Consider the following 27,588-nt stretch of genomic DNA (forward strand, 5'->3'; position numbering starts at 1 on the left):
GATGCTGGACGGGGGGGGGGGGGAAGAAAGGGAGAAGGGCTACTGCTGGACAGGGGGAGCAGGCAAGGGGTGGTAGTGGACAGCCGAGGAAAGAGAGACAGAAAGAAAGAAAGACAGACAGCGGCCAAGGAGAGAGAGAGAGAGAGAAAGAAAGACACACACATCTATTCTAGCACCTGTTAAGGTAACGGGCTTAAAGACTAGTGTTTTTATATCTGATGTAGGATTGTGATCCACCTACTCCACAAGCAGGAGCAGAAATTGGTGAGTTGATTTGATGATCTTTTCCCCATCCAAATTGTTATTTACATCTGACAAAAACTCGTGGAGTGCAAAGACTCTGAAAGCTTCTCCTCCTTAGCCTCATGGTCCATTTAGAATTGAAGCAATCTGGGATGCTGCTGTGCTGCTTGTCATCCTCCCATTTCTAATCCTACCTGCTGATTTCATTTTCATTTGAGTAGGTGAATTGAAATTTCTCTGTAAGGCAAATGATGAATCATTGCAAAAACTAGACTATAAAGAAAGATAGAGGGTGATTCATTCTGGACGAAAGCTGAGAACCCAGACCTATAAAGAAGAGTAACACCAAGGAAGATATTAGATTAGCAGATTTAAACACCAAGAAACAAATCTGAATGCATACGATTCCTTATCCACCACCCAAATTTACTACACCCCACCCCAGTATTTTCTGAAATAAAAAAAATGGACAGTACATATATTCTCTAGTGGTGACAGCCGGAAAAGTTTTGTGTAGTTTCATTTCCTGTTTTATATTCAGGACAATTTTCATTTTATTCGGGTTTTCTTGCTCATCCTCCCCCCTCCCCTTTTATGAAGCCGCGTTAGGGTTTTGTATCGCCGTGGCGGTAAAAAAAATCCTAACGTGCCTTCATAAAAGGGGGTTTTGTCATTAGAGGAGCAATGTTGTTAAAACACTAAATCTTCCACCACAAGACACCTGACTACGTTTCTGTCAAACATAGACAGTACACCCCCAGCCGTTCCCTCCGCTCTGAAGTGAAGAATCAACTCAGCATCCGCCCAGGGAGATCTCTCCAAATGGAAACGGCACGCAAGTGCTCCTACAGCCACTTTATCCCTCGTCTATGGAACCAACTGCCCGCACAAACCCAAAAACTAGACTCACGGAGGGCTTTCCGAAAGGCAGTAAAGAATCTCCTTGTTGGTCAATGATGACTTCAATAAATGGACTTCTCTCCGTAAAATGACTCCATCAATTAGACTCTGGCCCTTTTTGCCTCCTTCTATGTACTTCTTGAATATATCTGTCATGTCTGTGGAGTTATTTTGTGACTGCCTTCTTGTAACCCTCTGGCAATGCGTTCCAGAGAGCTTAACTATTCTTTCCTCCTCCAACTCTTACAATCCTGCCTCTGCCCCGTCATTTCTTCAGTGATATGTCTGAAACTAAGTCTTGTCACTTTCCTTCACCTCCTAAGATGAACATCTGTCTTGTTAGAGTTATAAAAAAAATGAGGTTCAATGTATGAAAATTTATGTTTTGAAAAAGGAAGCGCACCAGGTCATGACTATACTAAAAGATGTTGGCTTTTTAATCCACCTCCTCAGACTGTAAAAATATAGAAAGACAATTAAGACTTAAACCTAAATAAAGGACTCCAGAGAGCAAGAAATGAATCTTCACAGAAGCGCACTGTCCCTTTAACAAAATGATATTGAAAGGTAAAGTTAACTTTTATAGGGCTGCTTATGATCAAGGCATTGTTTACCAAGTTAGACTCAGTTCTTTTGCATTGTAATTATTTTCTGCTGGGCTAAAGTACACAGAACAAAGATAAAAGTTAAAAATTACACACTCTACCCCCTGGGCAGCCTGCAGTATGCTCTGGCACATTGTGGTCGGACGTAACCAGATTATTAAGGTATTGAACATTGTAATGATCTAATGCACACTGCAGTCAAGCTTATTCCAACCCGCCTGCTGAAGCTGGCATATAAAAAAATAACTTAATATGTCCCATTAACTAGACGTCCCCAGAATTCTTTTTGAAAAAGAAAAACTAAAGGTTTTCAACATGCAGCAAATGATCTGGCTCTCTGTCCGTCTGCCCACAAGCAAGCTAACTTTTGTTAACAAGGACCGCTGAATTGGATCACTCCATGTCTTCTAGACCAGTGGTTCCCAACCCTGTCCTGGAGGACCACCAGGCCAATCGGGTTTTCGGGATAACCCTAATGAATATGCATGGAGCAGATTTGCATGCCTGTCACTTCCATTATATGCAAATCTCTCTCATGCATATTCATTAGGGCTAGCCTGAAAACCCGAATGGCCTGGTGGTCCTCCAGGACAGGGTTGGGAACCACTGTTCTAGACCACTGGTTCCCAACCCTGTTCTGGAGGACCACCAGGCCAATCGGGTTTTCGGGATAACCCTAATGAATATGCATGGAGCAGATTTGCATGCCTGTCATTTCCATTATATGCAAATCTCTCTCATGCATATTCATTAGGGCTAGCCTGAAAACCCGAATGGCCTGGTGGTCCTCCAGGACAGGGTTGGGAACCACTGTTCTAGACCACTGGTTCCCAACCCTGTCCTGGAGGACCACCAGGCCAATCGGGTTTTCGGGCTAGCCCTAATGAATATGCATGAAGCAAATTTGCATGCCTTTCACTTCCATTATGTGCAAATCTCTCTCATGCATATTCATTAGGACTAGCCTGAAAACCCGATTGGCCTGGTGGTCCTCCAGAACAGGGTTGGGAACCACTGTTCAAGACCATGTTTTGTCATGCTATGTTAGCCATGTATGCCGTACTATGCTCATCATGCTATATTTTGCTGTATTAAACTCGCCATGCTTTATCTCATCATACCATGTTATGTCATATTATGCTTTACCATTAGCAGTCACATTAGCCTTCGCCATGACAATCAATAAATCTCAGGGGCTAACTTTAGAAAAAGTGGGCATATACTTACAAGAACCAGTATTCAGCCATGGCCATTTATATGTAGCTTTTTCTAGAGTTAGAAGGTTTTCAGACATTCTGATGACAGTTGTAGATGGCCCTGACCAAGGAAAAAAACAAAAGGAATTGACCCCAGGAAAACTATTACCTAACTCAAACAGAATCTTCACAAGAAATATTGTTTATAAGGACATTTTATAGATATACAACATAAAAGACCCTTAAAATTATCTTACTATTAACAATAAACCATACAATATTAACAGTAAATCAATCGTAAAATGGATATTAAACTACTCACGGTAACTTTTAACTAAAATTTTATCAATGTTAAGTCTGCACATCTATTCTAGCACCCGTTAATCTAACGGGCTTAAACACTAGTGTTATGTCATATTATGCTTTATCATCTCTGTCAGACAATGTTTACCGTGCGATCTTATGCCATACTATAGAAACATAGAAACATAGAAACATAGAAAGATGACGGCAGAAAAGGGCCACAGCCATCAAGTCTGCCCACCCTACTGACCCACCCCATTAAGTCTGAATGCTGATGACCTAGTTCCTTAATTCTCGTAGGGATCCCACGTGGATGTCCCATTTATTCTTAAAGTCGAGCACGTTGGTGGCCTCGACCACCTGCACTGGAAGTCTGTTCCAGTGATCTACCACCCTTTCTGTGAAAAAATACTTCCTGGTGTCACCATTAAATTTCCCTCCTCTGAGTTTGAGCGGGTGCCCCCTTGTGACCGAGGGTCCCTTGGGAAAGAATAAGTCGTTTTCCACTTCGACACGACCTGTGATGTACTTAAACGTCTCAATCATGTCACCCCTTTCCCTACGCTCCTCTAGAGTGTAGAGCTGTAACTTGCCCAGTCTTTCTTCGTATGAGAGACCCTTGAGTCCGGAGACCATCCTAGTGGCCATCCGCTGGACCGACTCAGCCCGAAGCACATCTTTACAGTAATGTGGCCTCCAGAATTGCACACAGTATTCCAGGTGAGGTCTCACCATGGTTCTGTAAAGTGGCGCAGGAGTTAAAGCTACAGCCTCAGCAACCTGAGGTTGAGGATTCAAACCCACGCTGCTCCTTGTGACCCTGGGCAAGTCACTTGGTCCCCATTTGCCCCAGGTACATTAGATAGATTGTGATCCCACTGGGACAGACAGGGAAAAGTGCTTGAGTACCTGAATAAATTCATATAAACCATTCTGAGCTCCCTGGGAGAGCAGAATAGAAAATTGAATACATAAACAGTGTGAAGAGTTTCAGTCTCTTATAACCAGAGCTGGCATTGTGATGTCATAATGCCTAAGAGCCAACCGCATCAGTGATGTCACAATTGCTTGATTGTCCCATACTACACTGATTTCTAGAGTGGCGGACTGGTTACAGCTGCAGCCTCAACACCCTGAGGTTGAGGATTCGACTCCACGCTGCTCCTTGTGATCCTGGGCAAGTCACTTGGTCCCCATTAGACAGATTGTGAGCCCACTGGGACAGACAGGGAAAAATGCTTGAGTACCTGAATAAATTCATGTAAACCGTTCTGAGCTCCCCTGGGAGAACAGTATAGAAAATTGAATAAATAAATAGAAAGCAGCAGAGCGTACAAAGGCGGAAATGCACAGAACTCTGGCACCGTTCTCTTCAGTGCTGGGGGGGAAAAAACCCTGATTTTTTTTAGAGACCAATGCTCAACACTAACAACATGCAAATGACATGCTCACAGTTAGTGTTGAACATTAGTTGGCAAAGGGCTTGGTGCTTCCTGGTGCATGCCCATAAGAAGTGTGCGGTAGGTAGGTGCAGCTAGAAGTAGGAAGCAATGGGGTAAGTATATGGAGGAGAGAAAAAGCTGCTGCTGCTGCCTCCAGAGGAAGAAGAAGGCAAGTGCAGCTGTAAAAATCACCCTGCCCTAACAACTAAAACCTACCCATAGCTCCAAAGGTAGGTTTTAGTTATTAGGGCAGGGAGTTTCCGTGTTCTGTTGTTCTGAACATTGCACAGAACTGCTAACGAGCTCATTAGCGTAAGACCTGTGGTCACTGCTTCCATGCGTGATAAAGCGGCAGCCGAAAGCCTCTGTGCATTAGCAGCAAAAAAACATTTCATTTAGACTGGCCAAAACCTGTCCCATCCCTAACAAGTGTTCGAGACTTCGGCAGATGAGGACAGAGCTCGCAGGGATGGGGAAGGCACAGGGACAGAACTCGTGGGGACAGGATGATGATGTAGATAGATCCTGCGGGGACGGGGGACAAATTTGTCCCTGTGTCATTCCCTACTCCTCACTGAGTTTTGCCGGCACCCAAATTTGGCCAATGCTTATTGAATCCAAATCTATATTTTTTAAATCTGAGTTTGTCCGCCAAGCCCCTTCCCTTACCATGTTTAAAAGCAGACTGAAAACCTACCTTTTTGATATAGCCTTCCATCTGAACAGATTGCGGCTATACTCTCTCAAAGAACGTAGGGAGAGGGGAGACATGATTGAAACATTTAAGTATATCACTGGTCGTATCAAGGTGGAAGATGATATTTTCTTTCTTAAAGGACCCTCAGCCACAAGAGGGCATCTGCTGAAACTCAGGGGCGGGAAATTTCATGGCAACACCAGAAAGTATTTCTTCACAGAGAGAGTGGTTGACCATTAGAACAAGCTCCCAGAGCAGGTGATCATGGCCAACAAGATGGTTGACCATTGGAACAAGCTCCCAGAGCAGGTGATCATGGCCAACAGCGTGCCTGATTTCAAGAATAAGTGGGATGCCCATGTCGGATCTCTACGAGGGTAGTGTAAAGGTATTGCCATCTGAGTGCGATCTCTAGGAGGGTAGTTAGGGAGGGTTAATGGAGTGGGCAGACTTGATGGGCTATAGTCCTATTCTGCCGTCATTTTCTATGTTTCTATGTTTCTATCCATAACCCTACTCCCCGCCCCACTGCCCACCAACCCAGCTGGCAGATTAACCGTTACTCTTAACTGTATCCATGACATCCTGTTTATCTTGTTTGTTTAGATCGTAAGCTCTTTCGAGCAGGGACTGTCTTCTTCTTTGTGACTCTGTACAGCGCTGCATAGGCCCGGTAGCGCTATAGAAATAATTCATAGTAAATGTTTTCAATGGCACACAGATCAAGAGAAAATAAGAGTTCACTCATGCTTTTCTTCTGCTTCACATGGGACGAGTTCTGTGTTGGACCCCCGGCAATGTTATACCAAGGGGCAGTTTGCAAATGTGGAAGGGCGCAAAATTTGCTTTTCGCCCACCGTTTCCTCTTATTGGTTGTGACAGTGATATAACAAATATTACAAATATATATATATATATATTTTAATGATAACATACAGTATCTGTAATATCAATGCAGCCCCATCTGCTCAACAAAATGAGGATGATTAACCATGAATGTCATGGCAGGTTGTTTGAAAAAGCCAGGATAGGGCTGGCCCTGGAAGGATGGGCAACACTCCATAACAAATATCAGTTATGCTTTCCATTTTATAAATGTGACATAATGAATTCCACCAGAAGGTATAATTTAATCTACTGCAGTTTTTTCAATTACTTGTGATATTTTGAATGGCGACCCCTGTCATAATCAATAAAAGTTTATTGTTGTTTGATGAAATCTGACTTTTTGTTCTCATTGATGTACCGAATAGAATCGTATCATATGATAAAGCTACATGATTCTCTAATAAACAATTAATTTGGGACCAAATTGATGTCCAAAAGGCCATGATAAAGGGACAATAGAATAATAAATGATCTAGAGTCCCTGCTTCAAGTTTACAATGCCAGCATCTATTAGACTTAGAGCTGTCTAACTTTTGTAATCGAACTGGGGTCCAAAAAGAAAGGTATTATAATAAATTTAAAAAGATCTGGGGGCCATTGACGACTTAACTGTAATGAGTAGACACCATTTTCTATTGAAAGTATATTTGCAAATGGGGGGAGGAGGGTGAATTAAAGTTTTACTATAGGTTTAATCAATAGTAAAGAATATTTATATTTGTATATTTTTGATTGAATGCTAAAGGAAAGGGTGGGTGGGAAGGGAATAAATTTATTTATTTGATGTTATACTAGAAAGAAATTCAAGTGAAACATAGAAACATAGAAATAGACGGCAGATAAGGGCCACGGCCCATCCAGTCTGCCCACCCTACTGACCCTCCCCTACCTTTGCCTAGTGAATAGAACCCAAGTGTCGATCCCATTTGGCCTTAAAATCAGGCACGCTGCTGGCCTCAATCACCTGCAGTGGAAGACTATTCCAACGATCAACCACCCTTTCAGTGAAAAAGAATTTCCTGGTGTCACCTCGTAGTTTCCCGCCTCTGATTTTCCACAGATGCCCTCTTGTTGCCGTGGGTCCCTTGAAAAAGAAGATATCTTCTTCCGCTTCGATGCAGCCCGTGAGATACTTGAACGTCTCGATCATGTCCCCCCTCTCTCTGCGCTCCTCGAGCGAGTATAGCTGCAGTTTGTCTAACCTTTCTTCGTACGGGAGATCTTTGAGTCCCAAGACCATCCGGGTAGCCATTCTCTGAACCGACTCCAATCTCAGCACATCTTTGCGATCATGTGGCCTCCAGAATTGCACACAGTATTCCAGGTGGGGCCTCACCATGGATCTATACAATGGCATAATGACTTCCGGCTTACGGCTGACGAAACCCCTGCGTATGCAACCTAGGATCTGTCTTGCCTTGGATGAGGCCTGCTCTACCTGATGTATTTAATTTTAAATGTTTTATTATTTGTACTCTTGTTGTAAGATTAAAAAATGAATAAAGAATTTTTTAAAAAACCCAAAAACAAATATCAGTAAAAGCACCAGTTGCCAGGCAGTGTAGTTTTCTGAGCCCTTTCTGAAGTAAAACTGTGTTTTACCTCTGCAGAAGTTATGTTTTTTAGAAAATCGCCCGACCTAAACACAGTAGAGCATGTGTCACTAGCACAGTCACATGACTTTACTGTACTGAGATGTAGCAGCCATAACACCCTGACCTCACCCTATCAATCTTGCCTGGGCCACAGCCCTTCTTTTCTCCACCTCTCCACTGCAATTACAGGGTGAGGCACCAGCTCAGGCAAGTGATAACAATTAACAACACAGAATCTGAGATCTTAGTGGTGACATCTTGTCCACAACTTTATTATATAAAAACTTGTAATCAACAATTCTAAGAACTGGTCGCCGTACATGAAGAAGGACACGGTACTACTCGAAAGGGTCCAGAGAAGAGCGACTAAGATGGTTAAGGGGTTGGAGGAGCTGCCGTACAGCGAAAAATTAGAGAAACTGGGCCTCTTCTCCCTCGAGCAGAGGAGATTGAGAGGGGACATGATCAAAACATTCAAGGTACTGAAGGGGATAGACTTAGTAGATAAGGACAGGTTGTTCACCCTCTCCAAAGTAGGGAGAACGAGAGGGCACTCTCTAAAGTTGAAAGGGGATAGATTCCGTACGAACATAAGGAAGTTCTTCATCCAGAGAGTGGTAGAAAACTGGAATGCTCTCCCGGAGGCTATCATAGGGGAAAACACCCTCCAGGGATTCAAGACAAAGTTAGACAAGTTCCTACTGAACAAGAACGTACGCTGGTAAGGCTAGTCTCAGTCTTTGACCAAAAGGACCGCCGAGTGAGCGGACTGCTGGGCGCAATGGACCACTGGTCTGACCCAGCAGCGGCATCTCTTATGTTCTTAACTATAGGTGAGAATACCTGAGCCTCTACATCTAGAGCTGCCTAGCTTTGTAGATACTGTGGGATACAAGAATTTTTAACAGTGGCATACCAAGGGTAGAGTGGTGGGCGCAGTCCATCCTGGGTGCAGGCAATAAAGAGCGCATTGAGCAGTCATGGAGCCACAGTCTACATGCGTGTGACTGTTAGCTCTGCCAGTCCCCTGCCCCTTCTGACGTCAACTTTCTTTGCTGGGACAGGGGACCAGCAAAGCCAGCTTTGCACATGTAGACTGTGGTTCTGCAATTACTCGACACACACCCTCACTGCCTGGAGGAGGGGAGTGGGTGCCCCACTCTGGGTGACAGCCAAGGTATGTGCATCACTGTTTTTTAAATAAATAAAAACCTAAGAGAAAGGTGGGGGACAGAAAGAGAGGAATCTGAGGGTGGAGGGTCCTATTAGGGAAAAAGGAGATGAGAGGAGTCCTGAGGAAGTAGAGAGGATGAAGAAGAACCCAGAGAACAGAGGCACTAGAAAAGGTTCAAATAAGAGCCACCAAGATGATAAATGGGCTGGAACTCCTCTCGTATGAGGAAAGGCTAAAAAGGTTAGGGCTCTTCAGCTTGGAAAAAAGACATGATTGAAGTCTACAAAATCCTGAGTGGAATAGAATGGGTACAAATGGACCGATTTTTCACTCCGTCAAAAATGACAAAGACTAGGGGACACTCGATGAAGTTACAGGGAAATACTTTTAAAACCGATAGGAGGAAATATTTTTTCACTCAGAGAATAGTTAAGCTAGAAGTTGTGGTAAGAATGGATAGTGTAGCTGGTTTTAAGAAAGGTTTGGACAAGTTCCTGGAGGAAAAGTCCATAGTCTGTTATTGAGAAAGACATGGGGGAAGCCACTGCTTGCCCTGGAATGGAATGTTGCTATTCTTTGGGTTTTGGCCAGGTACTAGTGATCTGGATTGGCCATTGTGAGAACGGGCTACTGGGCTTGATGCACCTTTGGTCTGACCCAGTAAGACTTTTTTATGTTCTTAAAAGTAAAAGAAATGGGGGAGGGGATAGGAGGATAATATGGTTCACCAGATAATCCTCAAATCCTCACACTTTTATAAAATCTTATGTCTGCCCACATGTATAGTTCTGGTTCTTTTGCTGTGTCCAGCCAAATTATAAAACAGGCCAATAGCTGTTTAACACAGGACATCCGACTCCTTGCATCAAGGACATGAGTTCTAGAGGCTAGAAAAGTTCCTGAAAGCAGATCTTGCAATGTTATGACAACCACAAAAATGCAGACCGTTTTAAACTTTGGTTCTGCTATATGGATTTTGCAATTCCTGAACTGATTGAATCTAGCTTCTTATTCTGTGACTTGCCCTGAACTATAACTGGAGAGAAATACTAGATAATGTCATCTAATGTAGTGTATTGCTCTCTAAGCGGTAAATTCTATTTACGTCACCTAATACATGGGCGCCAAAAAGGTTGTCGCTTAGTGTAATTCTATAAACCGTCTCCGGAGTTGGGCGCAGTTTATAGAATCAAGTGCAGCGCCCATCCACGGGACTAACATTTAAGCGCAAAACAAAAAAGAACCAACAAAAAAAACTGCAGTGAAAATGCAAAGCAAAAAACCAAACTGCAGGGGAGTGTACAGGGAGCAGGAATTTATTCCGTAAAATCAACATAAATCATAAAAACATATATGACATACTGTATATAAAATGAATACATAAGCTACAATAATTATATCCCAAAAATGGTCCTAATATTCGTGTTTTGGTCCGTGTTTCGAAAAACACTTCTTCCTCGGGGGTCCCTGAATGTTGGTATTTAGAGTATCAGAAAACCAGATTGGATTAAATAAACAAAATCAAAATTGAACAGACGTGAAAATCTCCTGTCTAAGGCACTGCATGCATGCCAATGAAAACCAAGCCTAAACACCTGCGTGGATTGGGCATATGCTTTAACAGTGCGTCTAAGTTTTAGGAATGCTCCTCCCCTATCCATGACCCCTTCTGAGATCGACTCATTAGAATAATACACTTAGAAAATTGTGTGTGTAAATTCTAATTATTGACAATTCATGTCAATAATTGCTTATTAATTGACAATTATCAAGTTTATTAGGTTTTTATATACCACCTATCAAGGTTATCAAAGCGGTTTTTACAATCAGGTACTCGTGCATTTTCCCTGTCCCGGTGGGCTCACAATCTATCTAACGTACCTGGGGCGATGGAGAACTGAGTGACTTGCCCAGGGTCACAAGGAGCAGCGTGGGGTTTGAACCCACAACCCCAGCACTGATTGATTTGCTAAACAATTAAGTTGTGCGAAGAAATTGGCAATGCGCACGGATTTGCGCACGCAACATTGGCCACAGTGTACAGAATCCGGGAGTAAGCGTCTCCACCGCCGAGCTTCCCAGTCGTAGACTGAGATTCCATATTGGTCACAAAACCCACTTTGGGGGTCGTGACCTGGATGGGCCATCTTTAGATGCATCGTTATTCTGTGCTTCCTGCGATCATGGGTTCATGGCCAAAAACAGATTGATAACCACTGCTAGAATAAAAGGACCTGCTTTTTTGATATGGGTGGTGCTGTTAATTTGACAGTGATGTGGGAACGGGACAGGTAAAAGAGTGACAAATGATATGGTAAGCAAAGCTATTGTCTCTTGAGGAGGGTGTCTCCCTTTCAGGAAGGGTGAAATTGGAAAGTTGGCCCATGAATGAGCCGGGTCCCACGTCCTGTTGAGTAACATGAAGAAGGTGTGGAAAGCCAAGCCAGGGGGGTGGGGAAACCAAATTTCCATGCCTGCTCCTCATGGTGAATCATTCTTTAATTGTTCTGCTGACTGATTTAAAGGAGCAAAGCACCGCAGCCTCTGACTGTGGAAAGGTGTGTGTTCACTGAAACAGCTGTCTCACGCTTTTCTTGAGCTGATGTTTATCTAGACTCATTTCCGAAAACTTTAAATCTCAGGTGGAGAATGACACGGGGACGGGTACCTGCAGTTATCCAGGGGGGATGGGGACAGAGCCCACTGGGCGGGGACAGAGACAGAGCCTGCGGGGATAGGGACAAACTTTGTCCCCATGTCATTCTCCTCTACTTGAGACTAGTATCAATGTGTAAAAACTTAACCCATCTTAGACAACTGACAACTGAATTCAATGATTAAAACAAACTGCAGAAGCTGCTTTTGGATTTCAATGAACTACAGTGCTCCCCCAAAATTCGCGGGGGGGGTTCTGTTCCAGGAACACCCGCAAATTTTGAAAAACCGCGAATAGGGTTTAGTAATGGATCGAAGGCAGGAGAGGGCAGCTGTGGCGCTGGCTCGGGGGTGCAGGATCACGCTTAGTATTTTCCGACCGCCTCTTCCGGGGACTAAAGTCAGGCCACACCAATCAGGAGCGGCTTTGACACGTTCTCTGGAAAATACCGCGAAAGACTGAGTCCGCGATTGGCGATCCGCGAATTCTCGGGGGAACACTGCGCTGTTAAATAACATCATTTGTGTCTTGTCTGCTTTTGATGTGGCAACAAGAGTCTTGTCTGTTGATCAGACGCCTACCACCCGCAACATAATTCCATCTTAGCCCAAATCCTATATACTGTGCTGGTATCGATCACGCATCAGCGCCGTTGATAGAATCCCAACTGTTTTTAAAACAGGCGCCTTAAGTGTGGGCCAGCATTTTAAAGGCCTACATTTAAGGCGCTTGTATTGCGCCTACAGAAGCGCTTAGGGTCACCTAGGGATGCCTAAGGCCACTTCTGGCATAAACCTCGCCAACGCTGGCCTCAGGCATCCTTAGGCGTGCCTGGATGCTTCCGTAGACGCGCAAATGATGCCTTCAATGTAAGTGCTCTTCGCCGCATCAATTTTTTTTTTTTTAAACCCATGCATCCCAATTGGTTAGTTAGATGGCGATAGGCTGCCTACAACTGCCTAATTTCAGGATGCCATTAGTCCAGATTCATGTGCCCAGCTGCTCAAACATCTGTTACTGCAACAGATCCATCGTTGCCGGCATCAAGGAGCATTTCCAATATTTAATAAATATTGTAGGGTGGTTTTTAGTGCCGGCCGAGGTGGTTACAGCTCCGACGCTCATCTCCCAATTGCCCTAGGTACATTAGAGCCTGCCGGGGCAGGCACAGAAAAATGCTTAAGTACCTGAATAAATTCATGTAAGCCATTATGAGCTCCCCTGGGAGAACGGTAAAGAAAATTGAATAAATAAATAGTGTGAAGAGTTTCAGCCTCTGATAACCAGAGCTGGTATTGTGACGTCATAATGCCTCATTCCACCAATGCCTAAGCATCAGTGATGTCACAATGGCTTGATTCTCCTATGGTTGGCTCACTTTTACTACAGTTTGATTTCTAGAGTGGCGCAGTGGTTAAAAGCTACAGCCTCAGCACCCTGAGGTTGTGGGTTCAAGCCCTCGCTGCTCCTTGTGACCCTGGGCAAGTCACTTAATCACCCCCCATTGTCCCAGGTACATTACATAGATTGTGAGCCCATCAGGACAGACAGGGAAAAATGCTTGAGTACCTGAATAAATTCATGTAAACTGGTCTGAGCTCCCCCGGGAGAACAGTATAGAAAATTGAATAAATAAACCCTCTCTATTAATGTAATGTAATTTATTTCTTATATACCGCTACATCCGTTAGGTTCTAAGCGGTTTACAGAAAATATACATTAAGATTAGAAATAAGAAAGGTACTTGAAAAATTCCCTTGCTGTCCCGAAGGCTCACAATCTAACTAAAGTACCTGGAGGGTAATAGAAGTGAAAAGTAGAGTTAGAGGAAAAATAAAAATAAAATAAACATTTTAACAAGACAGCATTGATCTAAATACTTTGGAAGGTAGAAGAGAGGAGAGAAAGGAATAGAAGCAGAAGGGGGAGCCGTTGAACAGTAGAATTCTGGAGAAATTTAAATGATAGAAATAGAACAAAACAAAGACAAAAGGCAAAACAATAGATAAGATTAAAGATAAATCATAAGCTGGAAAGAAAAATAAAATAAAACTTTGTCTTCAATCCACGTTTTCAGCGTCAGTGATGAAGTGGAGCAAGTAAGTTTAGGAGGAGCGATTGACGTTTCCAGAAAGGGCTTCTTCAGGGAAGAGACTTGGCAGACAGTCCCAGGATGCCTATGTCTCCTCCCCTGCGATGTTCTCCCATCCATGCATTCCCTCCCAGACACACTGCCCGTGCCCCAGCCGCTCCAAGGAGGCTGCCCCAGATGAGGCCCACGGTGAATGCAGGATTCTCTCCTCTGCGGGAAAGCCGCCCGGAGCCGAGAGTCGATCTTCTTAGCGGATTGCATGGGGGGAAGAGTTCACACAAAAGAAGGTGAACTTGGCAATAAAACGGAAGAAAAGAGAAATAACTGGAAACAAGAAACCGCCACGTACCACAGCTAGTTTATGGTACCATCTATCTTTCTGTAGCAGAGCTTAGCACATCTGTTTATATTTAGCCACACATTCAAACCCAGCTGTGATTGCAGCGGGTTGGTTACCCGACTGCTGTGGGTACGCCACTGACGTCCAAACCAGCACAATCGCTAGGAAATAACAAAAGAGCATTCACATGATTACCACAGTTAAAAATACCCAAACACAAACAAACAAAAAAAAAACAACTGTTTGGCAGTTGGCCTTAGATAACTAACCCATATCCTGTCGTACCAAATATTTTAGTTCACCAGACAGGAGAAACAAGCCAGAGGCAGGCAGAGTGGCCGCAACGCAACAGCAGCTTGCTAACCATCCTGTCTGCTGTAGAGAATGACATGGTGACAAAATTCATCACCGTTCCCGTCCCCACGGATAACCGCGGGAAATAATCCCATGTCATTTTCTAGTGTCTATTTCAACCTCGGTCCTTCTACACCAGCATTCTTCAAAGCAAAGCTTGCGGGTCAGTGGTTGTGGCCATTCATACTCTGATTCTTATGGGAGCCAAGGATAATGAAGCCATTGTGACATCACTGATGTGATTGGCTCTTAGGCACTGGTGGAATGAGGCCTTATGACATCACAATATCTGCTCTGGATACCAGAGACTGTCATTCTTTAGTGTCTGTTTCAACCTCGGTCCTTCTACACCAGCATTCTTCAAAGCAAAGCTTGCGGGTCAGTGGTTGTGGCCATTCATACTCTGATTCTTATGTGAGCCAAGGATAATGAAGCCATTGTGCCATTGTGACATCACTGATGTGATTGGCTCTTAGGCACTGGTGGAATGAGGCATTATGACATCACAATATCTGCTCTGGATACCAGAGACTGTCATTCTCAACCTCAGTCCTTCTACACCAGCATTCTTCAAAGCAAAGCTTGCAGTCAGTGGTTGTGGCCATTCATACTCTGATTCTTATGTGAGCCAAGGATAATGAAGCCATTGTGACATCACTGATGTGATTGGCTCTTAGGCACTGGTGGAATGAGGCATTATGACATCACAATATCTGCTCTGGATACCAGAGACTGTCATTCTGTAGTGTCTGTTTCAACCTCAGTCCTTCTACACCAGCATTCTTCAAAGCAAAGCTTGTGGGTCAATGGTTGTGTCCATTCATACTCTGATTCTTCCCTCTCTCCTTAAAGAATGACATGAAGATTGTTTACCGCTGTTATCCGTGGGGACGGGAACGGTGATGAATTCTGTCACCGTGCCATTCTCTATTTTGAATGTTCAAGACAAAGTTGGACAAGTTCATGCTAAACTGGTGAGACTGGATTCATTTGGAGCACTGGTCTTGACTTAAGGGCCGTCGCGTGAGCGGACTGCTGCGCAGGATGGACCACTGGACTGACCCAGCAGCGGCAATTCTTATGTTCTTACTGCTGCTTTGATTTTAAGAAAGGGTTTCATTTTCTAATTTTTTTTTAATTCCCTTTTAGACAACCAACTCTCCCTGTTTAAGAAGGGAGATTTCTTATTGGTCTAAAATGCAACTAAAATGTTCTCTTACCTAAAAATGTCCTGCTTGTCATGGAGAAATGAAGGCATAGCCGCCTGTTATCCACCAAGGGCTCCTTTTACTAAGGTACGCTAGCGTTTTTAGTGCACGCAGCAGATTAGAGCGCACTAACCCTGCGCTATGCGGCTAGAACTAATGCCAGCTCAATGCTGGCGTTAGCGTCTAGTGCGCACGGCACCGTAGCACGCATTATTCTGCGCGCTAAAGCCCTAACGCGGTTTAGTAAAAGGAGCCCCAAGAGTTTCTCAGATCATACTTAGTAAAAGAAAAAAAAAAAGAAAGTGTCCATGTGGCCCGGAAAGTTTATATTTCTTCTCCTATGTAATTAGAGCCAATAAAAGGTTTCAAAGACCACATAAAACACCCCCAAACCCGAAAATAACATTTGATTATCCCAATTAAAAATAAACAGATGAAATTAATAAGCACATAAGCAATGCCTCTGCCGGGTCAGACCTGAGGTCCATCGTGCCCAGCAGTCCGCTCACGCGGCGGCCCAACAGGTCCAGAACCTGCGTAATAATCCTCTATCTATACCCCTCTATCCCCTTTTCCAACAGGAAATTGTCCAATCCTTTCTTGAACCCCAGTACCGTTCTCTGCCCTATTACGTCCTCTGGAAGCGCATTCCAGGTGTCCACCACCCGCTGAGTAAAGAAAAACTTCCTAGCATTTGTTTTGAATCTATCCCCTTCCAATTTTTCCGAATGCCCTCTTGTTCTTTTATGTTTTGAAAGTTTGAAGAATCTGTCTCTCTCCACTTTCTCTAAGCCCTTCATGATCTTGTAGGTCTCTATCATGTCTCCTCTGAGTCTCCGCTTTTCCAGGGAGAAGAGCTCCAGCTTCTCCAATCTTTCAGTGTATGAAAGGTTTTCCATGCCCTTAATCATTCGTGTCGCTCTCCTCTGGACCCTCTCAAGTACTGCCATATCCTTCTTAAGGTGCGGTGACCAATACTGAACACAGTACTCCAGGTGTGGGCGCACCATTGCCCGATACAACGGCAGGATGACTTCTTTTGTTCTGGTCGTAATACCATTTTTAATAATACCCAACATTCTGTTCGCCTTCTAGATTTATGCCCTATTTGCAGCCAGACTTAGGAGTGTAATTTTTCAGCCTACCAACTTAGGTGCCTACTGGCTAACAATGTTTTATGATTGGTTTTTAATGGTGCTTTCTATTATCAGTGCTGATTAAGGCAATTAATTTTCTAGCCCAATGCTACAGAAAAGAACTAGGCCTCCTTTTACGAAACTGCGATAGCCGTTTCTAGCGTGGGGAGCCGCACTGAATGGCCCGCGCTGCTCCCGATGCTCATTGAGTTCCTATGAGCGTCGGGAGCAGGGCGGGCCATTCAGCGTGGCTCCCCTTGCTAGAAACTATCACAGTTTCGTAAAAGAGGGGGGGGGGGCTAGTCTAGGAAGCTTTAAATACGCAGGGCCAATATTCAAAGGATTCATGCGTCTAACTTTGAGACTTACACTTTCAAATCGGCCTTTCGGAAAATTTCCTAGGGCTGTAAGCCTAAACTTATGCTCAAAGTTTTACTAAACTCTATGTAAGGCCTTGGTTATGGTTTATTATTCATTATATAACACCCTTTTAAAGAGAAGCAAAGTGGTTTACAATAAAATCTTGTGAATCAGAAAATAAAAGATGCCTAAAATTAGTCAATTAGGCACCTAAAAAGAAAATTGACCCCCCCCTTTTTTTTTTTTTTTTTTTACTAAGCAGTGGTACAGCAGCGCTAAATACTGTACCACTCATGAGTGTCAGAGAATTTAGCGCTCCGGGCTGTGGTAAAAACCTCTACTGTGGCTTAGTAAAAGCGTGTGTGTGAGGGGGTGGGGGGGGTAAGTTAGGTGCCTAGATTGGCTAGGCGTGCTGAGCTAGTGCGTAATTTTAGCCATCTTTTTTATTTTCTGATTCACAAGATTTTATTGTAAACCACTTTGCTTCTCCGTTACAGGTGCTATAAAAAGAATAATAAATCTTAACCAAGGCCTTAGAACATAAGAACATAAGAAACGCCTTCACCGGATCAGACCGAGGTCCATCTAGTTCGGCGATCCGCACACGCGGAGGCCCATTTAGGTGCACCTTTTTGGAGACCCGGATTTCCCGTATCCCTCAATATGATCTGCAAGAAGGTGTGCATCCGACTTGCGTTTGAAACCCAGCACAGTATTTTCTGCCACCACCTCCTCCGGGAGAGCATTCCAAGCGCCCACCACTCTCTGTGTGAAACAGAACTTCCTGACATCTGTCCTGAACCTGCTGCCATTCAGTTTTAGGCTATGACCTCGTGTCCGCGTCACATCTGAAAATGTCAGTAATGCTGCTTCCTGGTCAATTTGATCAAATCCCTTTAATATTTTAAAAGTCTCTATCAGATCCCCACGAAGTCTTCTCTTTTCGAGGGTGAACAGTCCCAGTTTTCCGAGGCGTTCCATGTAGCTTAAATTCTCCATGCCTTTGACTAGTTTCGTGGCTCGCCTCTGTACCCTTTCCAACAGAATTTTATCCTTCTTAAGGTACGGAGACCAGTGTTGGACACAGTATTCTAAGTGTGGTCTGACCATTGTTCTGTAAAGTGGCATTATAACATCTTCCGACCTACTCGTGATCCCCTTCTTAATCATGCCTAACATCCTATTTGCTTTCTTCGCCGCCGCCGCACATTGAGCCGATGGCTTTAGGGTTCTGTCTATCAGCACCCCCAAATCCTTTTCTTGTTCGCATTTGGCTAATGTTTGGCTAAAGTTTGGTAAAACTTTGAGCAGCAGCCAGGGATACCCAAAAATGAAGAAAATAATTTTTGTTGTTGAAACCTGGGGTACTGGCTATAGGTGCGATATGTTACTTACGTCATCCTTTTAAATATGTAATGCGTTATTCTTCTCAAAAGTATGTATTTTTTTTGAGCCTGCTCAATTGACAACTTTCCTATCACTGTCACGACGGGAGAAGGGAAAAAAAAAAGATAATAATAATATTAATAATAACTTTATTCTTCTATACCGCCATAGTCGAAAGACTTCTAGGCGGTTCACATTCGAAGAAGGCTGGACAATCAGCGAATTACAGGAAGCAAGAAGTGAGGGTTACATAAGAAACAGGTAGAGGACAGGAAATTACGTCGAGGTAGAGAGAGGGGGAATATATCATTGAGAGTGGAGAGGCTTCTGTTTAGGAGATGAATTTGTCAAACACAACGGTTTTGATTGATTTTCGGAATGTAATGAGGTGATTAAGTCAACTTGATCTCAGTCAAGTCAGCCAATGTATTCTTCATTAATTTTTCTTTATTCCGTTAAGTTTAATCTTGGAATCAATTAATTGGGGACTAGAGCTAAGTTTAAGCATGTATTGTTTCTTTATTTAAATAATCTTTATAATATTATTATTTGATGCTTAAAGCTTTCTGTACAAGTTGTTAGCTTGATTGTTTAAATATGAAAATGATAAAAAAAACCACAACTTTGAGCATAAGTTTAGGCTTACAGCCCTAGGAAATTTCCCGAAAGGCCAATTTGAAAGTGTAAGTCTCAAAGTTAGACGCATGAATCCTTTGAATATTGGCCCTGCGTATTTAAAGCTTCCTAGACTAGCCCCCCCTCTTTTACAAAGGTGCGCTAAGCTTTTTAGTACGCGTTTCAAGTTCAAGTTTCAAGTTTATTAGATTTTAATATACCGACCATCAAGCAAATATCTGGCCGGTTTACATTAGAATTAAAAATGACAGAGAGGAGTAGGAACAATTGAAGAATTATTAAGTAATTTAAATAATATATGGTGAACATTAAAGACATTAACAAGACGGACTTGACAGTGAGGAGAGAGGGAATGGATGGGTACAGTTACATTGTAGGTAGAAAAAAGGAGAAAGAAGGGTTGGGAAAAAAACATGTTGGGTGGGAATAAAATATATGGAATGTTTATAAAGGAGAGAAATTAGAAAGAAGAGAATGCATCACGAAATAAAAAAGTTTTTAAGTTTTTCTTAAATTTGTCAAGGTGTTGTTCGTCTCGAAGTGGTTGTGGAAGGGAGTTCCACAATGTCGGGGCAGTTACCGCAAAATTTATTTTGCGTGTGTAATAAAACTCTTTTATAGACGGAATCAATAAGAGATTTTGATTTGAAGATCTCAAAGTTCGAGTAGAGCACTGAGGAATGAGAAGTTTGTAAAGGTATAGCGGTAGGTGAGCAGATTTTATTTTGAATGACAAAAGAATGATTTTGTAGGTGATTCGATGTGTCATGGGTAGCCAGCGTGCTTCTTTTAGTGCTGGCGTAACATGATCATATTTACCTAGGTTATAGATGAGTTTTATTGCGGTGTTTTGTATAAGTTGGAGGCGGCGAATTTCTTTTTGTGCGTTAAATATTAGTGCATGCTTAACACGCCCTAAACGCTAACGCGCGCATGTTATCCTATGGATGCGTTAGCGGTTAGCGCATGCATTGATTTAGCGTGCGCTAAATCCGCGCTACAACGCTTAGCGTGCCTTTTTAAAACAGGGCCTTGGTCTCTCTGTAGCCTCGGGCTCAATGTTCAGTCTCAGAGCCTGCTATGTGACTGATGATCCAAATCAGAATATTCCCTCAGTAACTGTTGCCCATAGGGTTGCAGAAGGGGCAGAAGTAGACAGACTACAAGGAGTGTCAGGGCAGAAAGAGACATCTACCCATCTACATCCCCACCCGCACCCTCCGCTCAGAAGCGGAGATACGCCTATGCATTCCCCCCAGAAGATCCATCCTCTCAGAAACCGCCCGCAAACGCTCCTACAGCCACTTCGTTCCCCAACTCTGGAACCAACTCCCCCCCTCAACTCAGACTACAGAACTCACTAATGACATTCTGGAAAATGGTAAAGACCCTCCTCTTCAACTAAAGATCACCCTCAGTCTACACCCAACCCCCTTAAACCCCACCTCTACCCTTCTTTCTCCATTCTAATCTTCTGCCTAAATTTCTGTATAGTCCACTCTCAGCCTATACTCAAATAACTTGTATCTAAACTAAACTACTTATATTTAAACTACTGTTCTTAATTTGCTGTATAGTCCCTATATGTATACTGCTGCACAGTCTCGTATGTCCAAGTATTTAAATCTACTGTATAATCTTGTATGTCCAATTCACTCCATTGTGAATGTTTACTTGTAAACCGTTCTGAGCTACTGGGAGGACGGGATAAAAATCTAAATAAATAAATAAATATTTTAAGGGTAACCATCCTAGAGTGAAGTGAACCATACCAAGCCTCTCCAATAAAGTCATATGGAATACCGAATTATCACTGCTGAATGACACACTGCACTGATAACTGGAAAGAAAAGGAGGGATGAAGGGATGTACCCTACACAAGTAAACACTCCCGACAGACTGATTCCCTAGCGGAATGCATTGCACTGATACCGTATATAAGAATGCAGGCATCGATCGAGTTCTCGATAAAATACACACCGCATGGATAACACATCAAAGCGTTTGCTTTACCAAAGACCGAAATCCTACGCTCACCACACATCGGAAGGACAGCATTGACAAGGGGGCAGTTTATCAAAAGAGCCCCACGCTGCGGCAAGGTTCCAGTTTCCCAAAGGCGCACGCCGATTATGCTGGAAAGGGAAGGGGTAAAACGCGGATCTCGGGGATCTCAACCGCACGTCCTTAAAAAAGCTTCAGATTTCATGTCTGCAGGTCCGCGTTTTGGCCCCTCATTCCACCGCTGTAACTGTTGCCGTTTCTGACCCTCATGGATCTTGTGCCGACGGTCTTATTAATAATAATTAATTTGAGGAAACACTTCAGCCAAGGGAGGTCTGCGATTTACCTTTTCCCTGCCGGAAACGTGCAGATTTAGCAAAGGAGTGTGGGAGTGTCTGGTGCAGTGGTTAGAGTTACAGCCTCAGCACCCTGAGGTTATGGGTTCAAATCCTGCACTGCTCCTTGTGACCCCAGGCAAGTCACTTAATCTCCATTGCCGGAAAGGGTAAAACGCAGACCTCACGGACTTGATGGACCTCGCGGATCTAAACCCGTACGTCCTTAAAAATCTGAGGTCCGTGCCGCTTGTAGGTAGCTTCTGGCTCTGATGGACTTTGGTAACAATTTAGTGCTGATGGATCCGTCTCAGCATAGGGAGGGAAAAGTATTACGGATCCGTCAGCGCTAAAATGTCACTGAGGTCGGGAAGGGGTAAAACGCGGATCTAAAACCCGCACGTCCTTAAAAATCTGAGGTCCATGCCACATGTAGTTCGTTTCTGGCTCTGACAGACCTGGATGACAATTTAGCGCTGACGGATCCGTCTCAGCATAGGGAGGGAAAAGTATTAGGATCCGTCAGCGCTAAATTGTCATCCAGGTCTGTCAGAGCCAGAAACTAACTACATGTGGCATGGACCTCAGATTTTTAAGGACGTGCGGGTTTAGATCCGCCAGGTCCGTCAAGTCCGTGAGGTCTGCATTTTACCCCTTCCCCAAAGGAGTGTGGGAGTGTGTGTTGCAATGGTTAGAGTTACAGCCTCAGCACCCTGAGGTTATGGGTTCAAATCCTGCACTGCTCCTTGTGACCTCAGGCCCCAGATACATTAGATAGAATAGGAGGCCACCAGGACAGGTAGGGGAAAATGCTTGAGTACCTGAATAATTAGTAATCCACATAGAATTGTAGGATATGCAAAAATATAAATAAATACAGTGCCACCATGACAAGATCAAGGCTTTACCACAGGAGCGCAAATTACAGCTCTGTAACCTTTAAGCTCATAACAACCCCAACCCCAGGTCCCACCTCTGGGGAGGCCGATATTCCATGACAACATCTGGCCTCCAGGAGTCTGGAAGAACAGGTTGGACCGTAGGAGCCTCCCTCTCCTACCGCAGTCCCTTCGGAAGGCAGCAGCAGCTGCAGCTCCGGCCAGAGCCACTGCCTCCGCAGCCACAAAAGCCACACAAAGGTGTGCATTGTAGCAACAAGTCGGTCACACCCTTCCTACCTGAGCCCTGCTGTCTCTTTCGGTTTGCTGGTAATGGACTTCTTGCACTTAGGCAGTGACAGAAGTGTTGAGACCATGTGATATCGCCCAGCTGCAGGGTAAAGGTGCACCGCCGTGCAAAAAAAAAAAAACAACACAAACCCCCAGAAGAGGCAAGGCGAGGAAGTGAAGCTTTGAACCTCTACCGTTTCACCTGGTCAGGGCGAAGCTCAGCCTGTCTCGCCTTCCGGCTTTGCTCGTTGCCAACTTTGTCGGCGGTGGATGGGGGAGGTTTCTTCTGCCAGCAGGTAAACTCGCCCTCCCGACCAGTTCCTGGCACCGATGGCTCGCAACAGGAGGGATTGGAGCAGCCTGTCCAGGTAAGTGGCTTTCCTGGCTCATTCACCCTTCAGGGACCCCCCCGGGGAGGGAGCCCAGCTGGAGAGGGCTGTGGATACGGACCGGTGCTGGGACCAGGACGTCTCTCTGCCCCGCTTCTAAAGTGTTTTTTTTAAACCCTGCCGTCTCGCACGGGCACTGTGCCTCTCTCCTAGGTGCGGGGCCGCGGGATTTTCAGAACTGGGGAGTAAAGCAGGGTGATGTAGAGGCAATTTTGAAACATTCTCTGGTTTTTGCCTTGCTTAGGAGAGGCAGGAGATTGGAATGTGTTTTTAGAGTTAGCAAAGTCGGTTGTTAAAAAAAAAAAAACGCAGAGCACAGCTGACTATCCTGCTGTCCGCGGAGAACCTACGTTACAGGTAAGTAACTACACTTTCTTACTGTATATAAGTAGTGCCGGGACCCGTTTTCTATACGAGCTGCCACACTGTCAGGATAGTTTGTGATGTATAGAGGGGCCCAGCTCCTATAGGAACTCCTAACATTATCCTTAGGGAAGCCAGGCAGAGCTCCAGGACCTTAGGAAGGAAGAGCTGACCAGTGGCAAAAAAATCCCCAGTAGCTGCAAATGGACTGGAGATATAATGGTTCAGTAGAGTCAAGGAAACTAACAGGCCCCCTCCTATAACAACAAAAAAAGGAACATTTGAGAGTTTCACTCTTACTGTAGTGCCACAGCTCATTTTCCAGGCAGGGTCTGGATTTGAACCCGTCTCTTCTTGATTCCACATCAGGCACAGAGAGCAGCCAAGCTAGCAGGATGCATCCATATATTATAATGTCATTTTTTTATGTCCTTGTCTCCCTCTCATACACAGTTCTAGCTCTTTAAGTCAGGATAGAAGTACCCTTCTCATACTAATTAAATATAGTTGACCCCCTACCCTTGGAGGAAAAGGAGCTCCTGAGATTGATCCAGATAACAGATGGACCTCGATTGTTTGTTATAGAACCTCCAAGAACCCAGCAAGTCAGCCAGAGTGGGCTGAGGCAGGACCACAAGACCAGGCCCAAGAGTGTCTGGCAGATGCCAGCACAATACAAGGGAAGGCGGAGCTGTGGCCTGAAATGCATGATCAATTTGTTCATTGGGTAGTTAATGACATCCAGCTGCATACGTGACCTGGGATTCCCCCGCCTTGTTATCACTGGGGTGGGGTTCCTAGCCATTACCGAAGGGAAATTTTGTTCTTCCTTAAACTGAAGCGATCAGTAAATGGCACAGCTAAGGATGCAATGGGATCTTTTGGGGAGGGGGATAAGCGTTGGAGGAATGGGTATGTAGATACCTATATCTGTGAACTCCGTCACAGAATCTGTCTCGGGTCAGCGCTAGAGAATGACACGGTGACAAAATTCATCACCATTCCCGTCCCTGCGGATAACCGCGGGAAATAATCCCATGTCATTTTTTAGTGTCTATTTCAACCTCAGTCCTTCTACACCAACATTCTTCAAAGCAAAGTTTGCGGGTCAGTGGTTGTGGCCATTCATGCTCTGATTCTTAAGTGAGCCAAGGATAATGAAGCCATTGTGACATCACTGATGTGATTGGCTCTTAGGCACTGGTGGAATGAGGCATTATGACATCACAATATCTGCTCTGGATACCAGGGACTGTCATTCTGTAGTGTCTATTTCAACCTCGGTCCTTCTACACCAGCATTCTTCAAAGCAAAGCTTGCGGGTCAGTGGTTGTGGCCATTCATACTCTGATTCTTCCCTCTCTCCTTAAAGAATGACATGAAGATGGTTTCCCGCGGTTATCCGCGGGGACGGGGACGGTGATGAATTTTGTCACCGTGTCATTCTCTAGTCAGCGCCTTCCAATAGGTTTGATTACCGCATCCCATGACGGGAGCAAACTCTTGTCAGGATAGGCTGGGTGCACGCTGGGCCTCGGATTTGCAGCCACTGCTTTCCTGAGTATTTGCATTCTGCCAAATGCCGCATCTTCTGCGGTGCCGCATTCCAAGGTGTACTTGGAAGTCTTGATCAGGACTGAGGTTCAAAACCAATTAGAACTCTTGCTGTTATCTTTCTGTCACATCCCCCTGGTCTCCACCTGCATCTAGGATGCGCATTTGGCTCATTAACTTGCCTTAAAAATTCTAGGGACCCTTTTAATAAAATGCATTCAAGGATAACATTTGCATAGTGTAGTCAAAAAGGCTTACAGCAAAATGCATGGAAGTGTTTTGCAGTAATTTGCCTGTCAGAGTGTGCTAATCACATGCAATTTATTTAAATTTTGTTGCTATATTTTCAGGAAGGGGTGTGTCATGGGTGTCATCTAGTTAGCATGTTCTCAGCAAACACCATGGGATCCTTTTACAAAGCTGCAGTAGAGATTTCTACTGCGGGCCAGCGAGATAAATGCTCCGACGCTCATAGGAATTCTGTGAAGTCAAAACATTTACCTGGCCGACCCGGCGTAGAAACCTCTCTTGCAGTTTTGTAAAAGCCAGCGAAACAGAATAAAGCAAATCCTGCACTCTAATGGACAAATTAGCAAACATAAAAAAAAAAATAAAAAGTCCTATTTTACTGGCACGCGGTAAAGTCCTGCATTTAAATGCGCTAAACCCATTCCTTAACACAGTATAAGGGGCTCTTTAAGGAACAAACCACAATGCAAACTACGAAACTAATGTCCAGAACTTTTTATTGAAAAGAACTCAACATGGCCACGTTTCAGCCTCAGACTTCATCAGGGGTAGAAACTTCCCTTCCCTTATTAGCTAAAAATGCTTCCAAAGCTAAGTAACTCATTTTACCAGCTCTGTCTCCAGATAGTTGTTTTGAATGCATTTTTAGCTAATAAGGGAAGTTTGTGTCCCCCTCCCTTATAGTTTCTGCCCCTAGAGCCTGAGGACACAACATGGCCACGTCAGTTTGTTTTCAATAAAACTTTCTGGACATTAATCTGTGAGTTTGCTTCGTGGTTTATTCCTTGCTGAGGTTTGCAGACCAATACCTCTATTTTTGTTAAGGGCTCTTTAATACACTACATATAATTTGTTAGTTGAAGGATAATTTTCTTTCTGAATGCCTGTAAACGTGAAGCTATTTTTTTCCCTAATCGCCTTCTACTGATGGTTAACCACTTCAAGTACAGATCTGCAAACTTTCCTTCAAGCAGCAAATTGATGATGCTATCCATTCTTTCTTTTTTTTTTTTTAAATTATGCCTCAGATCTGATTTCATCGACCATTTCTTTCCCGACCCCTAATTCACACTCTTCTCTTTGCTCTGGCCATTTATCATCTTAACTATTTTAACTCCCTTTATGCAGGTCTTCTCCTCTGTTTTCCTGAAATGTCTCCAACTCATCAAATCAATCGCTGCCAAACTTCTTCAACACATACATCATTCTGACCACATTATGCTACCTCCAGTCTTTGCGCACAACCCTGGTTCTCTGTCTCTGCCTGCACCTGATTTTTAAAGGTTGCCTTCCCACCACCCCTGAATACAGTAACAACCTACTTACTTATCCCTTACAACTCCCCATGTTCCTTCTATGAAAAGTTCTCAGCCCAACCAACCATCTTCTTAAAATTGAGCATTATTTTGTCGATGTAGCTGAAAAGAGTGTTATCTTAGGCCCTCCTTTACTAAGCCACGGTAGAGGATTCCACCGCGGGCCAGGGCGATAAATGCTCCGATGCTCATAAGAATTCTATGAATGTCGGAGCAGCTTCGGAGCATTCAGTGTTCCGGGCCATGGTAGAAATCTCTACCATGGCTTAGTAAAAGTGAAGTTATTTCATTAAATGCTAATTTGCAAAAACAAAATTCAGTGTTTTGACATTGATTGAACCCAGTGGCATAGTAAGGGAGGGTGGGGGGAGGCCATCTTTCTAAGGATATGGAACCCCTCCTCTTCCTCCCCCCTCCGCTCCTCTCCTTGGCATGCACGCACCCCTTGCCTTCCCCTGTAACTTTTTTACTTCTCCGGCACGAGATTGCTGCCCGCATCGACACGCTTTCTGATGTCACTTCTGGGACCCACACCTAGGAAGTGATGTCAAAGGGTGAGCCAACACTGATGTGGGTATGCTGGAAAGGGAAGGGGCCATGTATGCAGCAGGGGTGGGGAACAGGGCAGGGTAGAGGGGCACCACTTACCCTTACTATACCACTGTTTGGGCCATATCCAAGTCATTCACTTCTTGGTTGGGCTGAGACCTATTCAGCAGCACCCCCTTCCCCCTCCCCCTGTATTCCTCTTAACAGTAATCTCCTTGCTTTCTCTTCTCTACCTCTCTCTGGTTCCATATCTCGCATGAAACTGCTTTTAGGTACCTTGATCTAGAGCACCCAGAATACAACCTTCTGTTCCATCATTCAAATCAATGCTTAAAGCTCAGCTCTTTGCCGAGTCCTTTGGCCGCTTTCTTGATTAACCGACTTTCTCTCCTGCCTACCTATTTCCTCCCTTCTCTTATTCCCTCTTACGGCACAATTGTAAATCGCAT

The 27,588-nt window shown here is 44.2% G+C and overlaps 1 protein-coding gene and 1 long non-coding RNA gene across 2 annotated transcripts in view; one reads left to right on the top strand and one right to left on the bottom strand.

Annotated features, from left to right (window-relative positions):
- Positions 1–83: 83 nt before the first annotated feature.
- On the bottom strand, positions 84–22,862 carry LOC117347363. The gene is made up of 3 exons (XR_004536777.1): positions 22,729–22,862; positions 2,976–3,065; positions 84–570 (listed from the first exon to the last, which is right to left on the bottom strand). It is a non-coding gene; the product is annotated as an uncharacterized LOC117347363 (long non-coding RNA).
- Positions 22,863–22,867: 5 nt separating this feature from the next.
- Positions 22,868–27,588, top strand: part of LAD1 (ladinin 1) — a 42,076-nt gene continuing 37,355 nt past the window's right edge. The window contains exon 1 of the mRNA XM_033918188.1: positions 22,868–23,087. Within this exon, the coding sequence (XP_033774079.1) occupies positions 23,050–23,087 (38 nt within the window). The 5' untranslated portion in view covers positions 22,868–23,049. The remainder of the gene's footprint in view (positions 23,088–27,588) is intronic.

This window comes from Geotrypetes seraphini, chromosome 13, assembly GCF_902459505.1.
Source record: "Geotrypetes seraphini chromosome 13, aGeoSer1.1, whole genome shotgun sequence".
In the NCBI taxonomy this organism is placed as follows: Eukaryota; Metazoa; Chordata; class Amphibia; order Gymnophiona; family Dermophiidae; genus Geotrypetes; species Geotrypetes seraphini.